The sequence below is a fragment of the Mustela lutreola genome, chromosome 12 (assembly GCF_030435805.1).
Source record: "Mustela lutreola isolate mMusLut2 chromosome 12, mMusLut2.pri, whole genome shotgun sequence".
NCBI lineage: Eukaryota > Metazoa > Chordata > Mammalia > Carnivora > Mustelidae > Mustela > Mustela lutreola.
In genome coordinates this window covers 12,348,134-12,363,613 of record NC_081301.1, presented here as the reverse complement: position 1 = coordinate 12,363,613, position 15,480 = coordinate 12,348,134, and the positions used below count along the sequence as shown (strand labels likewise).

The 15,480-nt window shown below is 41.4% G+C and overlaps 1 protein-coding gene across 4 annotated transcripts in view; it reads left to right on the top strand.

The window, feature by feature from the left end:
* Positions 1 to 15,480, top strand: part of MRRF (mitochondrial ribosome recycling factor) — a 52,801-nt gene that overhangs the window by 11,766 nt on the left and 25,555 nt on the right. For all 4 annotated transcript variants that reach the window (XR_009346266.1, XM_059141129.1, XM_059141128.1 and 1 more), the window contains exons 3-5: positions 1,699 to 1,854; positions 4,912 to 5,030; positions 10,832 to 10,923. Coding sequence is in view for 3 of the 4 variants with exons in the window: in XM_059141129.1 (XP_058997112.1) it covers positions 1,699 to 1,854; positions 4,912 to 5,030; positions 10,832 to 10,923 (367 nt within the window). In the remaining variant the exon portion in view is untranslated. The remainder of the gene's footprint in view (positions 1 to 1,698; positions 1,855 to 4,911; positions 5,031 to 10,831; positions 10,924 to 15,480) is intronic.

Sequence of the window (15,480 nt, the reverse complement as noted above, 5' to 3'; positions counted from 1 at the left end):
GCAGGCAGAGTGGCAAGGAGAGGCAGAGAGAGAAGCAGGCTCCCCGCTGAGCAAGGAGCCTGATGTGGGACTCGATCCCAGGACCCTGGGATCATGACCTGATCCGAAGGCAGCGGCTTAACCTGCTGAGCCACCCAGGCATCCCTTAACTTAAAATTTTTAATGTGCATTCTTAGTTTTAAAAAAAATCTGAAGTTGCAGATACCGTTTCCATTGTTTCTAGCTCCTATTGTTGTTCTTTGAAAGTATGCTGTTATTCTGAATTTTGATCCTTTATGGACCACTTGTCTTTTATCTTGGCTGTTTTCAGGACCTCTTTGTCCTTGGTTTTCTGCACTCACAGAAATGTCTAGGTATGAATTTTATTATCCTCTTTGGAACCTGTATTTCTGAAACTGAAGATTCTCATCTTTCATCAGTTCTGAAAATTCTAAGCCATTATTCTGTTAAGAGCAATAAGGTTTCAAGCATGGTAACACAAGCAAGTAACATGTCTTTAAAAAATCACTCTGCTGCTATTTGCTGGTTGGTATTTGGGGGAAGTATTTAAATGATTTGTGTTGTAGATTTCTCATCTCATCTCCCTGTACAAGGGGAACAATAATAATCTCTGTTCTTCCTAACTCTGGGAGCTGCTCTTACTCTTTAATAGAAGAATGTACTTTAACTCGCATTGTAGATTATAATGTGCTGTACAAATATCACAGGATTTAGCCCACTGTAGATGTTCAATAAAATTTGTTATGAATGAATCTCAATAAATGTTTGTTGAGTAGTTAACGAGTATAGGCTAGTATTACTTAATATTTTTATTCTTTTTTCCCTTTACTCACCTTCCCTGAAGAAAGGCAGGAATATTTGTTCTACTCATGGAAGTGATCTATATATATAGAACATATATGAAAAATCACCGTGGTGGCTTAGGCATAAAATTGAATTTTATTCAGCCCCCACTGCTGTTGATTTTCTGAACTCTAAGCCATTATTTTTACCACTGGTGGTGTTTAATGTTTGTTAACTACTGTTGTTCGTTTTGTCTATCCCAGCTGTCAGATACTTTGCATATCCTGTCTTAGTATTAATTTTAAAATGAATTAATGTATTTTCTGTGTCTCCAATTAGATTTTTCAGAGACAATCTAATGGGAAGTTCATGGGTTTAAAATAGGCAGATCCGGGACCAAATCTTGGCTTTACTATTTCATGACTTTTTGGAATTAGGCAAGTCACTTTACCTTCCTCATCTTCTGTTTATTTTTCTGAAAAATAAGGAATTCGTTTATGGAGTGCCTTCTATATGGATAGTGCTCTTTTAGGTACTTGAATTACTGAATTTGTATCATAGCAACCTAGCAATATAGGTATTATTCCTGTTTTACAAGCAAGGAACCTGATACTCAGGAAAGTAGAGTAACTTGCCCAAAGTCATAAAACTGGTATGCATCACAGCCAGGATTTTCACCTGAGGTGTTTCATTTAAAGCTTGTACCTTCACCATTATCTTCGAAAGTGATTAGCACAGTGCTGGGTACGTAGTGGGCAATCAGTGTAGGCTCTTTTTTTTTTTTTAGGGCATTGATAATGTACAATTTTTTAACACTTGGCATTTTCCTCTGCACTTAGTGACACTTCTTCACTAATTGTTTATTGTCTCTGTTTATGCTGCTGTTCTTTTATTCACTAATTGTTGACTTCCTAGCCAAAGGGAAAGGACAGTTCCAAACCAGAGTGAATCTTAATGCTGCCTTGGTTGAGGATATAATCAGCTTGGAAGAGGTGGATGAAGAAATGAAGTCCGTGATGGAAGCACTCAAAGACAATTTCAATAAGACTGTCAATATAAGGACCTCACCAGGTTAGTGGCTGAACCAGTGTTTTGCAGAGGGACATAGTATAAAGATCATGGCTTTGGCAGAGCTGGGTTTCAGTTCTAGTCTTGTTTCTTACTGGTGACCATGGGCAGTTACTTTACTTTTCTGGTCCTGAGTTTCCTCGTCTAATTCCCACTTTATAGCTTTGGGGTGGGTATTAAAATAAATGAGGTAACATACGGAATGGTTGGAACACAGTGCCTGGCTCATAGTTAACACTACTTTATTCATCCATTCAGCAAATATTTGTCTGCTGTGAACTAAGTATTGTGCTGGTACACAGTGGTGAACAAAAAATAGGCATTGTCTTCGCTGTCATGGAATTGCACTCTCAAAAAATGGGGGTTTTATTAGGATTATACTATCTAAGCACTTCTAGGTATGTAATCTCAAAGTAGCTGACATCGATGGTCGAATTTTATAATGTGTGCTATTTGGCCTTTCCTATCCCTTACTGGGAACCAAGTGGCTGCAAACCTATCCATCTGAGGCATTTCTGTACCCCTGAGCTTGACCAGGAAGATTCCGTTTGGGTTAATAACTTCCTGAAAGTGGCTTTTCTAAGTGGGAAATGTCAGAACTGTCTAGGAGAACTGTTTGCAGATGTGATGGAAGAAGTGAGTTGTCAGCTAATGGTGCAGGCAGGCAGGAAAAATCCAATTGCTGTTAAATTGGCCTTTTGGAAATTGTCATCATCCTAGAGTCAAGCCTGAGACCCCCTCTGAGGGTGTCTCTGGGAGCTTGGGCTGCTGCTACTCACACCTTGCTTGGGATTGTTCTTAAGGAAACTAGAAAATATTTCGTGAACTTGTTCTTAATAAAACCAAGTGAATAATATACAGCTCCATTTGTAAATACTAGCAGAAACACACGGAATTCAGGGAGACGAGATCCTATGTGAAATCAGAAGACCATTCCGTCATTTGTCAACCTTTGGACTGGGGCATTTCTGCCTTTGCTGACAGTAGAGCGTGCCATTCAATCTCTCCCAACTGTTTATTTTAAACTTGCTTATTATTTTAGGTATGAAACTGATAAAGTGCTTTGTCTCCCCTGTGCTTTCTGGCCTGTTAACATTCTGCAGCCGAAACCAGAGAGCAGTTTGAGAGGAGCTCAGGGAGAAATGTGATACTTAAAATTAGCCAGCAAGCTCCACTCTTGTTGAACTTAAAAAGATGATGGGCCTGGAAAGAGGTTGGGAGTGTAATTTGTTAAATGTTAACCTCTGAGAAAATGAGTGGCAGGAATGAGGCTGAGGGAGATTCTCGCTGGGGACAGATTGAGGGAAAAGGATTTGATGCATTATGTCGATATGGATTTAGGGAACGGGAACCACCACAATTGCATACTGAAAAGCCCATGTTGCAAGTTCTGTGGCAAAGGATCTTATGGCAAATCAGGAAGGCTGAGTTAAGATCCGTTTTCAAAAGGCCTCCCGTTGGTATTTCCTCTTTGCCTCCTTCTCTTCAGGGTTATGTTTGTGTAACGTTCTCTGTAGAACTTGGGGCTGTGAAGAGACCGGGTGAAACTGAACTTAGCCAGTCTTTTCCGTGCCAGATTCTTCCATATCCTCTTTCATTACTATCTGAGCCAGCAGGCACTTTTCCTTTCACACCTCCATCCGTCTACCAGTGATTTCTATCTCCAAGGTAGTTGATTGCTTTTAATAGTTGTCTAGATACAGATTTATCTACGTGTTTGTTCTCGCACTTTTCCATTCCTTTGTCCATTTACACACTCATGTACTCACGAGAACATTATTGAGCACTTACGCCGTGCTGATTAATCGGTGCTGTAGACAGAGAAAGAAAAGATATTGTTCCCACTTTCCAAGAGCCTAGAGCCTAGTGTGAAGGGAGAGACAAGTAAACCAACATGGAGAAAACCATATAGCAAAGTAGAATGGTGAAGACCATGTAGAGTTAGCTAGACGAGGCTCCGTTATTAAGAGCTGTTGTGATCTTGAGCAAGATACTGTTTGGTGCTCAGTTTTCTCATCCAAAAAATAGTGGTATGATTCATAGTGTTACTGTGATAACCAAAGCAAAGAAATTATGGAAAGCATTCAGCACAATGTCTTGCTTATAGGAAGTATTCAGCAAATACTGATTATTATAGAAGAGTGCATAGGGTCCTTGGGAGCTCATAAGTTCCCGATTTGTAATTGGTCAGTTAAGATTTCTGAGATTGGATGCTGTTACAGCTGAATGTTAAAGAAGGAGCCCGAGTTATCTGAATAGAGAAGGACATTCTGAATAGAAAGAAAAATGTATTCTCAGAGTCCTGAGGCAAGAAAGAGCAAACTGTATTAAAGAAATTGAAAGTAGGTTGGTTTGGTTAATACTTACGAGAAAGTCAAGAAATAACTTAACATTTATTGGGTGTTTGTAAATGCCAGGACACAGTTACAAGTGCTTCTCAGAAACTCTTCACGGAATCCTCATTAAAAACACTATGAGAGAAGTACAACTTTTATGCCCCATTTAGAGTTCAGGAAACCGGTGCCAAAAGGTTGAGGGATCTGCCCAGTGTCAGATAATCAGGAGATGGCAGAGTTGGTATTTGAACCCTGATCACTGGTCTTCAGAATCATGGAGACTTTTACCATTATACATAGTGAACTCTTCCAGATTGAGGTCAGTGGTATCAACAACCTCCTATCTTGCAATGACATTGAATCTGGTTGAATATTTCAAATTGGATCTTTGGGCCATAGTAAACTAGTGCATTATTGTAGCAACAGCTTGCTGGGACAACCCAGTTTGTCAAAAAGGACCTCTCCCCACCTTTGTCTTTGTGTCTTGGAATGAACCATTCATGGTTGGCTACCCTGGTGGTTGGCAAGGAAGTCCTCATTCTGTCAACATTTCCGAGCTCTCTCCATCATGTGACACCACTGCTCCTACAAAAGCCCCTTGAATGGTATTGCCACTTTGATAAGGGACCCCAGAATATTTGTTGAATTTGAATTAGGTGGGGACTTAGATATGGGGCTTTTAATTGAAGTCCTGAATTCTAAAACCCTGTGACTTTTCTTCTAGGATCCCTTGATCATATCACTGTGGTAACTGCTGATGGGAAGCTTGCTTTAAACCAGATTGGCCAGATCTCCATGAAGTCTCCACAACTGATTTTGGTGAATATGGCCAGCTTCCCAGAGGTGAGGTGGTTTTGCCAAAAAGCGGTCTTCTTCATGGTCTCTTTTGGAGTAGAGGAGGGTGGGTCAGGTTAGGAGGAAGTATTCCCTCCAGCTTGGGATGAAACAAGAGAGAAAGCATAAAAAAGGGAATTTAAGGATTTAAGGAAAAGCTCTCTTCCTGTTTCTAAATTCCTTTTCTGTTCAATTCAAACACTAAAAGGCGAGACAAGTAATCTGAATACTGAAACAGGCTCCATCAAAGAAAGACAGTAGTGGCGATACAGTGATTGGCACTTAGCCAGATGGAAGGGGCTGGGGTAAATGAGAATGCCTGTGCCCTGTCTGAAGGGAGCAGCCTCTGCCTGCCTCATGCTGATGGTGACCAGGCAGAAATGTAGACCAGGCCATCAGTGTTACCAGATATTAAGGTTTTTATTTCTAGAAGAAGTCAGTAACTCAAATTTAAATGAGGTCTTTGTTAAATATTGATAAACTGATTCACTTTTTTTTTTTTTTTAAAGACTATGAGACAGAACATATTCATGGGCCAGATTTGGCTTATGGGCCCCCAGTTTGTGACCTTCACATTACCATTTGGAGCAGACCTTCTGGAATTCATATTCCTTTCAAACTGGACTGGTCATTGTAGAATTGCAGAGCTTCCAAGGTTGAGGATGGGTTGCAGTAGATCATTGCAACCTTGAGGCTATGATTTGAAGTTTAGTTGAGGAAGATAAATGGGCTTGTCCTTGTTCGTCCAGTAGGAATTGACCTGGACTGGGAGTTCTGGAGAACCTGGAGCCCAATCCCACCTCTCCCTCCAACTGACCTCCATTTTCTAATCTGTTAATAAGAGGTAAAGGAATCTGAGGTCCCCTCTTCTTCCCATGGTCTCTTTTAGTAGTTCTGTTCCAGAGACCAAAGTGGAAGCTGTTGGATTTAACAAACTGGGTTAAAGGTATGAGTAAGGGAAAGCCCTTGCTATGAACAGACTGTTTCAAATCAGAAGGCTACTGTAGCTTATGTTCCAGGCACACTTGGGTGGGGGCTGTTATCATTCCCCCATTCCGTTTTCCATACTGCAACCAGAGTGAACTTTCAAAAGTATATATTAGATTATGTCATTCCTGTGCTTTAAATTTATCAGGGGCTTCATGTAATTTTTAAGAAAAAAATTATTGTGCCCTAGAAGGTTTTGCATTATGATGGGGACCCTGCCTGTCTCTGACCTCTGTAGTCTCATGCCACGGTCATCCCTGTACACTGTTTTAGACATGTTGGGCTTTCAGTTCCTCAAACACACCACACCCTTTGCATGCTCAGGGCCTTTGCATATGCTATTCCCTTTGCTTGGAACACTATTGTGTGGCTAATTGCTACTCATTGTGGATCACACCTTAAATGGTACTTTCTCAGGGAAACCTTCCCTAATGTGCTCAATCTAACCTGTTTGTCCACGCTGACCTCTCTTACATGGCCGAGTTCTTTTTCTTCATTGCACTCATCATTAACAGTTAGGCATTTATTTACCTCTTCATTTTCCATCTCACTTCCACTAGATTGTAAGCTTGGGATGTAGGAATCCTAACTTGTTTGTTGTATCCGGCACCTATCACAGTGCCTGGCACATGGAAGCACTCAGTCACTTCTCCTCAAGTGCATGAATACTTGTCATTAGATTGATGGAAGGAGGCCACTCTTTCTTAGTGTTACAGAGAAGCAGAGAAATGGACGAAAAGAGAATTGTCAACTCTTTCCCTTTCTGGCTCCCTCTGAATGGCTGAGGCCTTCTGCCTTGTTCATCTGATCCCATAGGCACTGCGGGCCAATTTAGGGAATAGCCTCCTAATTACACAGCTTGAAGACCTCATCATGCAGATTGCTTTTCAGAGCTAGCCACTTCTGTTATTAAATAGCAAATGGCATTCACAGAAGAAGCACCTGATTGGCCACCAGAGCATCTTATGAGGCAGGAGGAGGTATTAACGACTTAATTTTTTCTTAGGAAGTTGGAGTATATCTTCCTTTTTCAACCAAAGCATCTTTGCTATTTCTCTAAGTTGAAATTCTGTGAGTTTTGAAAAAAAAAAACAAAAAACCTTCATAATCTCAGTAGAGAGGTTCTTTACAAGGACAGAGTGAGGAAGTGTGAGTTACATTGTCTTTTGAATTCCTTTATCTCATCTGGTGTATATATTAAACAAATAGCTCTAACTAAACATTTCCTTCCTCCAGTTTAGAAACTGTCCATAGAGTACCCAGGTTCATAGCTTCAAAATGCTGAGCTAATCCCCTTTGTGTTTATGTAATTCCTCTCTGTTTCACATGCGGTTGGCTTTCTTTCCAGACCTTAGCATTTCTGTGTCTTGCCGTAGTGACACGGTGCAGATTTACATGCATAATCTTTTCAGATGCATTGAGGACAGAAAACTGTGTTGCATTTGTTTAACATGTGTCCTGCTTGATAAATGATACACACAGTTGCTGCCTTCCATAAACTTGCCTGCAGCTAGAGTTAATGATGGGAAAGGAAAGAAGGGAGTCAAAACCGCAGCTTGATTTGAACAAGGCAAATGAAAAAAAAGAAAAAATTCCACAGGCTCCACTCTTGTGCTTGTGAAAGGAAGAAGGCTAATGTGTATGGAGTGTCTACTATGTTGCCAGGCATTACTTTCTCGTGTTTTGTTCAGTGATCGACATAGGTCCTCGCTAAGATGAGGTGTTATTTATTCCATCTTATAGATGAGGCCCAGAGAAGTTAAATATCTTCCCCAGGTTCACACTGTTAGGATGGAGCCAGGATTTAGAAACCGGTCTGTTTGACACTAAAGCCTGTGTTCCTTTCACCATTCCTGTTGTCATTCAGCAAATATTTATTGAGTTTCTCTGAGTTCCTAGGTTCTGTTTGAAGTGTTGGGAATTCAGTGATTAAGACAGCCAGGGTCCCTGCCTTCATAGACCTTATGTGGGAGGGACTCAGTGGGATACAAAGAGAATGGGAGGCTGGTAGTGAAATTGGCCCTAGCAAAGTTGCCTTGAACGCACATTGCCTAAGTTCTTGTTCACCTGTCTAGGAAAGTTTTATCATCTTCATCCTTTTACCTAGATTAACTTCAGAATAGCACTAGCAGACATTGCTAATTGATCACGGTACTCTTTCTTGACTGACCCTAGATGGGACCGATGAGCTTTCCCCACACTGTACTCTAAGCAGCTACAAACAGTTGGTCAGTGTTGTTGTTTGAGAAAAGCCCATTTCCCTGCAGTACGGTCAGCATCCCTTTGGCACAGGCTGAGATGGAAGTGCAGTAGAAATACGTGCCTTTTTGTCTAAATTGTGAGTAGTTAAGAAGTCATGTTGGAAAAATAACTGTGATTCCCCGAGTTTCTGTATCTTACCATGTGAAATGAAAGTTTACATACTTAGAATATTTTAGAAGAACTATCTCTTTTAATAGATTTTTTTTTTGCAAATGAAACCTCTTGATTCACAATTTTTCTATATATGAAAGGACAGAACAAGTAAAGTATAATATAAAGTTTTGGAAGGGATTATATACATGAAGTAAAAGTAAGGAGCTGGTTTTTCTAACAGATCTAAGCCAGTTCATTAATCTCCTTATTCAGCATGATTTTACTGAGGGCTTACCACGTATCTGGCTCTATAATGATACTGGGAAGGTGTACATAATTGAGGCATAGCTCCTGCCCAGCTTGGAAGCAGCAGTGGGTGTTCCTAAACCTGTGGGGGAAGTTTGTATGGGAAGATTGGGGACCAGATTGCCAAAGGCAGTTGGTGGCAGTGGGATGTGACAGCTGAGTTCTTGGTCATTGAACGAGAAGCTTCAAAAGAGGGGGATTCGGAGACTTGAGACCAGGATACTTCAAAGTAGAGATTCTCCCTTTATTGCTAACTTTAGAAATGGAGGAAAATTTCATTTCTTTCTCCAGCTCTTTTATTTACCTTGACCATTCTCTTTATACACCAGACCAATTCCAAATTATTTTTGGCTACTTACTTACTTAATTAGATTTTATTTTCACGTAATCTCTGTACCTAGTGTGGGGCTCGAATTCATAACACTGAGATGAGAGTCACATGCTCCACTGACTGAACCAGCCAGGCACCCCTATTTTTGGCTATTTTTTAAAAAAAATCCAGTTCCCTGTACCTCAATTATTGAATACAATGTGCTGATAGATCTGAAAGAAAATTCAAAGTAATGTCATTGGATGAAGAGTTGAGGTGCCCAGATCTTCTCCTAACCTCTGCCAGTAAGGGAATTATGGGGGCAAAGTCCTCACGCCCTTGCTCTTGGCTCTCAGGGAAGATGGCATATGTGTGAAGGGTCCCTGTGTACATACAGAAGGGACTGTACTTGATTATGTCAAAGATCCCTTCAAGCTCAAGTAGTCTGTGGTTAGAGGTACCATTTTAAGAATTTACTATTTTAAGCAGTAGTCATACTGTCACATTCTGTCTACAGCCTCCCTGAGGGATGATTCATCTACATGTGGACTTCCAGTGTATCTTTTTGATCTTTGGGTAGCATCTTTATGTCCCTGTAGAATTGAGGTCATGTTAAGATGAAGGGGATAAGCTTTATAGGCACTCGATCAAAAATCAAAACAAAACCTAGAAAAATAGAATAGGTGTACAGTAAATCCCATTCATTAGACCACAAAGTCTAGGGAAGAACTCAAGGCCAAGAATTGGCCCAGTGAATCCAAGTAAAGTAGATTGGCTTTGTGAAACCTGAAATTCTTTGAAAATGTCAGAGGCCCTTTTTTCATGAATTCCACGTTGTCATGCCAATGAAAGTAACTTTCTTCCACACTTTTTTTTTATCCTTTAGGATTTCATAGCAGGTGTGGTTATATTGTTGCCTGAGGTGAAGTGACCCACACCTTGGAAAATCAATGTACCTTTGTGCCACCTAGCCCAGTAGAGAGCAAGACTGTGTCAGAGAAGACCCTGAAGGATGTCAGGCGGGACAGCAGTGCATCAGCTGAGTGATAACAACAGCTCAGCCTTGTTTGAGGATTTGTGCATTCTTACTTTTATGTAATAAATTTATATGATAAGTCTCCTTGCCTGTGTCACTGTGTGCTAGGCACAGAGCAGGTTGCATTGTTCATGTTATCTCATTTAATGCTCTGGGGGATCTAGGTACCTTGTGGTCTCAGATTACAACATGGAGGCTCAGAGAGCTCAGGATTGTTGGGCCAGGTCACATGGTTACCGGAGCTAGGATCTGAACTGGGATCTTTCTGACTCCGAACCCCATACTGCCTTCACGAGAGTACATCCCAGCAGAGACCCATTGCTCATTCCAAGACACGAGTGGGATTGGTGTGAGTGTAGATGTGAATGAGTTAAATTTATTTACTCATTCCAAATCGGCACTGGTATATTTTGAGTGTAAAATGTCAACTGGAATTTTTAATGTATAAAATCTTTCATCTGTCTTTACACCAATCTTTGCACAGACCAGCCCCCCTCCCTTGAGGATTTATTGTGGTTTTGATCTGTGTTGCCTCAAACCATTGAAATCTTTTCAAAGAAGCAGAGCTGTTTTCTTTTTATTTTTTCCTTCTCTTTGCTTTTCTTCCCTCCCGCAGTACACTGGTACCAGGAGTGGACATAGTTTGCTATTCAGCTTGATCAAAGCACTCTACACCAATGTAACTTCCTGATCTTACTGGTAACAGAACTAAATGTTTCCATGTTCTGCCAAGATGGGTTGCCAGTTATCGACAGAGGGCTTGCATCTGGTAATAATTATTTACTAATTCTGTTTACCTTTTGATCTGGTTTTCAGTGTACAGCTGCAGCTATCAAGGCTATAAGAGAAAGTGGAATGAATCTGAACCCAGAAGTGGAAGGGACGCTAATTCGGGTACCCATTCCCAAGTAAGTTTGGTTAAAATTCACTTATTTTGATGGAATGGGGAAGGAAACCAACATATCAAGACACTGGTAGGCCAGTAGTGTGCCTTACCTATACTTTCATTCTGGCGAACTCTGATGTCTTTTGAGATCCAGTGTACAGATTGAGGAAATATGGATTGAGTGCCTGCTATGTACTAGGGGCTGGAAATGCAGCAGTAAACCTGCAAAGTCCTTGTTTGTACGGGACGTGCGTTCTGGTAGAAGGTAGAACACATAAATAGCCGAGTCATCCCAGGTAATGAAATGCTGTGAGGAAAGAAAAGGCACTGGGACCCAGTAGAGCAGCTTGATGAGGGTGACGGTGGAGAGACAACTTTGGCCTGGGAAGACTCTCCTCAGAGGTAAGATTTTTGCTGAACAGAATGGTGAGCAAGATCCAGCCTAGGGGAAGAGCTTTTCAGGCAGAGTGAACGGCCAGCACAAAGGCCCCAAATCAGAATAGACCTCAACACTTGTGATCTCCAACTCACACTCCTTGCAGTGTTATTTTTTACATTAGTCCTTGCTTGCTGAAAAATATAAGTATTAGAACAGAATATTGTTAATTATATAAATAGAACTTAGAGTTTTAAGTGAATAAAAATGTATGTTTATTTTTAAATTAAAAAAGAAAAGAAGTAACAAGACCTTGGCATGTTTGAGATGAGAAAGCCAGTGTGTCTGAAACTCAGGGAGGGCAGGAGATAGAGTGGTAGGAAAGGCTTTTCAGGCTGTGGTAAGGAGTGTGGGCTTTACTCTAATTGAAATAGGAAGCCACTGGAGCAGTTTAAGCAGAGCGATCTGATCTGATCTGATCCGATGTTGACTTTTTGTGGGGGGTCAGAGTAGACACAAGAACAGTCAGGAGTTCAACAGGGATGGCCCAGGTAAGGTAAGGATCTCCACAGATTCCAAACCTGGGAAGATTCCACAACCAACCAAAGTAGTTTCTCCTCCCGTTGTCGCCAATTATCTTTAAGTCCCTCTTCCTGCACAGTGCCTTCCAGACAGCAGATCCCAAATCAGCGTTGAATTAATTCATTTAGTCATTCAGCGCATATTTATTAAGCACTATCTAAATGCCAGCACTTCCCTGGTGGCTGAGATATAGCAGTAAACAAAATAAACAAAAAGCTGCTGTCCTCCTGGGCTTACCTTCTGGTTGAATAGGCACAGTAAACAGAAAGATAAATAAATACATGATGTAATGTCCTGTGATGATAAGGACTATGAAAAAGAATAAGAGATGTAAGGGGATAGGGAATGGGGGAGGGTTATTGTAGATAGGAAAGTTCAGAAAGGAAGTGACTTTTTTTTTTTTAAAGACTTATTTATTTTAGAGAGTGAGAGAGAGAGAGCTTCCATGAGTGGAAGAGAGGGGACGTGGGGGAAAGGGAGAAGGAGACAGACAGAATCTCAGGCAGGCTCCATGCTGAGTGTGGAGCTCGAAGCCTGAAATGGGGCTTGATCTCTTGACCTGAGCTGAGATCAAGAGTCGGACGCTTAGCTGACTGAGCCACCAAGGTGCCCTGAAAGGAAGTGATACTTGAGCTGAGACCTAAGTGAAATGAATGAATGAAGCCTCTAACTAACTAGAAGGGAAATAGAGTAAGAGTTTTTTAATGCTGCACATCATTCTGTGTTTCTTTACATGTGTTACCTTACTTCTCACACAATCCCCATTTATTGCAGGTATGGAAATTTAGCCTCAGAGAGGTAAAGTAGCATCCTCTGAAGTCATTCAGCTTACACTAAAGCTGAGACCTCAGCCCAGGTCTGGTTGATTCTAAAGCCTCATGATTGCAACAATAATCAGTCCCAACACTGAAAATCCACTGAGCTTTTCCTGCTATATGGCCAGAAAATGGCTCTTATTCCATTGTGTTTTGAGTATTCTGTAAGTCAGATTTAACACTCTGCTTTGAAATCAGTCAATGGAACCTAGTGTTCAAGAGCCAAGTAGACCTTGGGTTCAAGTCCAGTACCTGTTGGCTTGATTAGTTCATTAATTTGCTCAGTAAAGTTTTACAGATGCATCATGTGTCAGGCTCTGTGCCAAGGGCTGGGGATGTATGAACCTGATGTTTGTCTTCACGGAGCTCACAGGCTATGGCCTTCTTTATGCCGCCTGCAGCTTGTCTGTGGCATTAATTATTACCCACTGTTTACAGGTGAAAACACTGACATTCAAAGAAATTCAGGGACCTGCCTGAGATTACGTGGCCTCTAAGTGGCAGTCACGATTTGAATCCTTAGTCTTTCTGTTGCTCGAGTACATGCTCTTGATCTTGCGGTGTCTTTCTAGATGGGTAATTCTGGAAAGCGCTAAGTGTGTTCATGGACATCAGATGTAAGACTTGCAAGTGGAATGAGCAGATTTGTTTTTTTTTAGTTCTTGTTCTTTTGTCTGTGAAATTGCAGGAAAACCACTTAACCTCCTTGAGCCTCAGTTTCCTTATGTATAAGGATGAAGAGACTGCTCTCAGGGGCCTGCCACGTCCCTCTGGAACTTTAAAATTCTGTGGATGCTATGAATTTATGCTGCTAAATGCTCATTGCTGACTTGGATTCTTCTGAGAGTGGCCCAGTTGTGTATCGTATTCTCCCTTCGGGGATCCAGTGGACTTAAAGTGCCCCTCTGCAGCGTGCAGGACCTGACGATTGCCTTTGTGCATTGTATGCAAGTTTGAAAGATCAGTGAGTTTTACTTAAATTTCCAAAGACTTGGGGATCCGTTACATTGTATTTTACATTATTTTATGTTGGTTAACGGGAGTAATCTAAGAGAAAGTTGACGGACTGAAACCGTCTGCTCCCGCAAACCTCATTTTTTATATACTTACTTCCCTTTGACAAGGTGGTAAGGTCATGAGGCCCCTTACTGAATTATACGTTTGGTCGTTTTCCAGATAAAAAATGAATGATCTGTTCTTCATTACGGAGGCTGTGTCATATGAGAGGATAAAGGTTGATTTAGACATAAAGAGGACCAAGGTTTTTATTTGGTTTTGGCAGTGACTTCCACATGACCGTGGGCACGTCACCCTAGCAGCCTGTTGCCTTCTAGTTCCTTACTTGCAAAATAAGTGAAATAATGCATAATGATAGATAGAGATTTGGTGGGATTAGTAGAGAAAATAGATTAAGTCGTATAATCTCTTTAGAGGAAAGAAACTGTGTAAATATAAGATACCGATACCATTTAGTAAACTTAATTTTCTAGATATATGTCATGGTAGTTTAGGACAAAGGAGGATGGGGATGTGAGGAAGGGAACTAATATGCTGAGTACCGGCTACATCCCAGGACCTGGTGGGTGTTTGACATCGACGGGGAAAGTGGGAAAGTATCGTGGCTAAATTTCTACCTTGGTACCGCAGAAGCCTGCAGTTGGGTTCATCCTGTCGAACTTTTTAGTTGCATGCCAATGGCAGCTGTCCCCACCTCTCTGAGTCTCAGGGAGGTCATCGGTAGAATATTCACAGGACTTGCCTTCTGTGGTTATTGGGAGATTTCACTGAGAGTGTACACAAAGATTTTGATGCTTAGCCGGTACCCAGTGAACACTAGCAAAGGTTCCTCCATTCCCTTTCATAAACAGGGAAGAGCGCTGTTCATTTTAAGGATGAGGAAGCTGAGATCCAGAGAAATGGGGCATTGGTTTCGGGTCAGAGAGCTGGTAATTGACAAAGCTGTGAGGAGGAAAATAATACGCTGAAGCTTCTGTTAGGAGGTTGGGAGGTGTGAGGGAACCAGAAGCATGTGTTCTTAGGATCGGATTCTGATTATAAAATTTCAAGTTTTGTTCTAGGAGAATTTGCCTTTCCTGATTGATCTTGATTCTTCCTTTGCCTAATGATCAGTCTGCAAGTTTTCTGGCTTCACTCTGGCTGCCCAGAGCTAAGTTTTATTTGCAGTTGCAGCAGATGATGGCTAGGACCTCGTCCTCATTATAGTCCTCTGATTCTTACATTCTTATTTAAATGAATCTGCCGAGGATGTGATTTTTACTAGAATCTGCCTCTGATCCTTTTGGGAAATAGGGGGAAGACAAATCCTAAATCGACAACAGGTCAGACTTGGAGGCCTCCTTCACAGCCTCTGGGAATCCAGCCCCATTGGCTGTGCGTAGGTTCTCCTCACAGCTGTCCTTGGTACAGTACCATTGAGCCAAGGCTTCTGTCTGTATCCACGGGCAGTGTGTACAGATTTGTTTTCTCCTCTGGCCAGTGTTCTTTCATTTAGAGAAGTCAGCCTACTGGATGGATTCTCTGATCATTCCTGTTAATGTTTCAGAGTCAGTGAAATCGTTCCTTCTACTTTTTCTTTCCTATTTATGTAACCACATTTGGGGTACTGTTTATTGACCACCTGCTGTGCAGGGGTAGGGCATGAGGGTGCTGTGCTGAATACCTTATAGTTTCTCCCTGAATTCTCACAACACTCCCATGAGGTCAGGAGACTGTTCTTATGCCTGTTTGACTTGTGCCCATTCACAGAAGTGAAATACCTGTTCTCATAAAGCTACTAAGTTGCAGA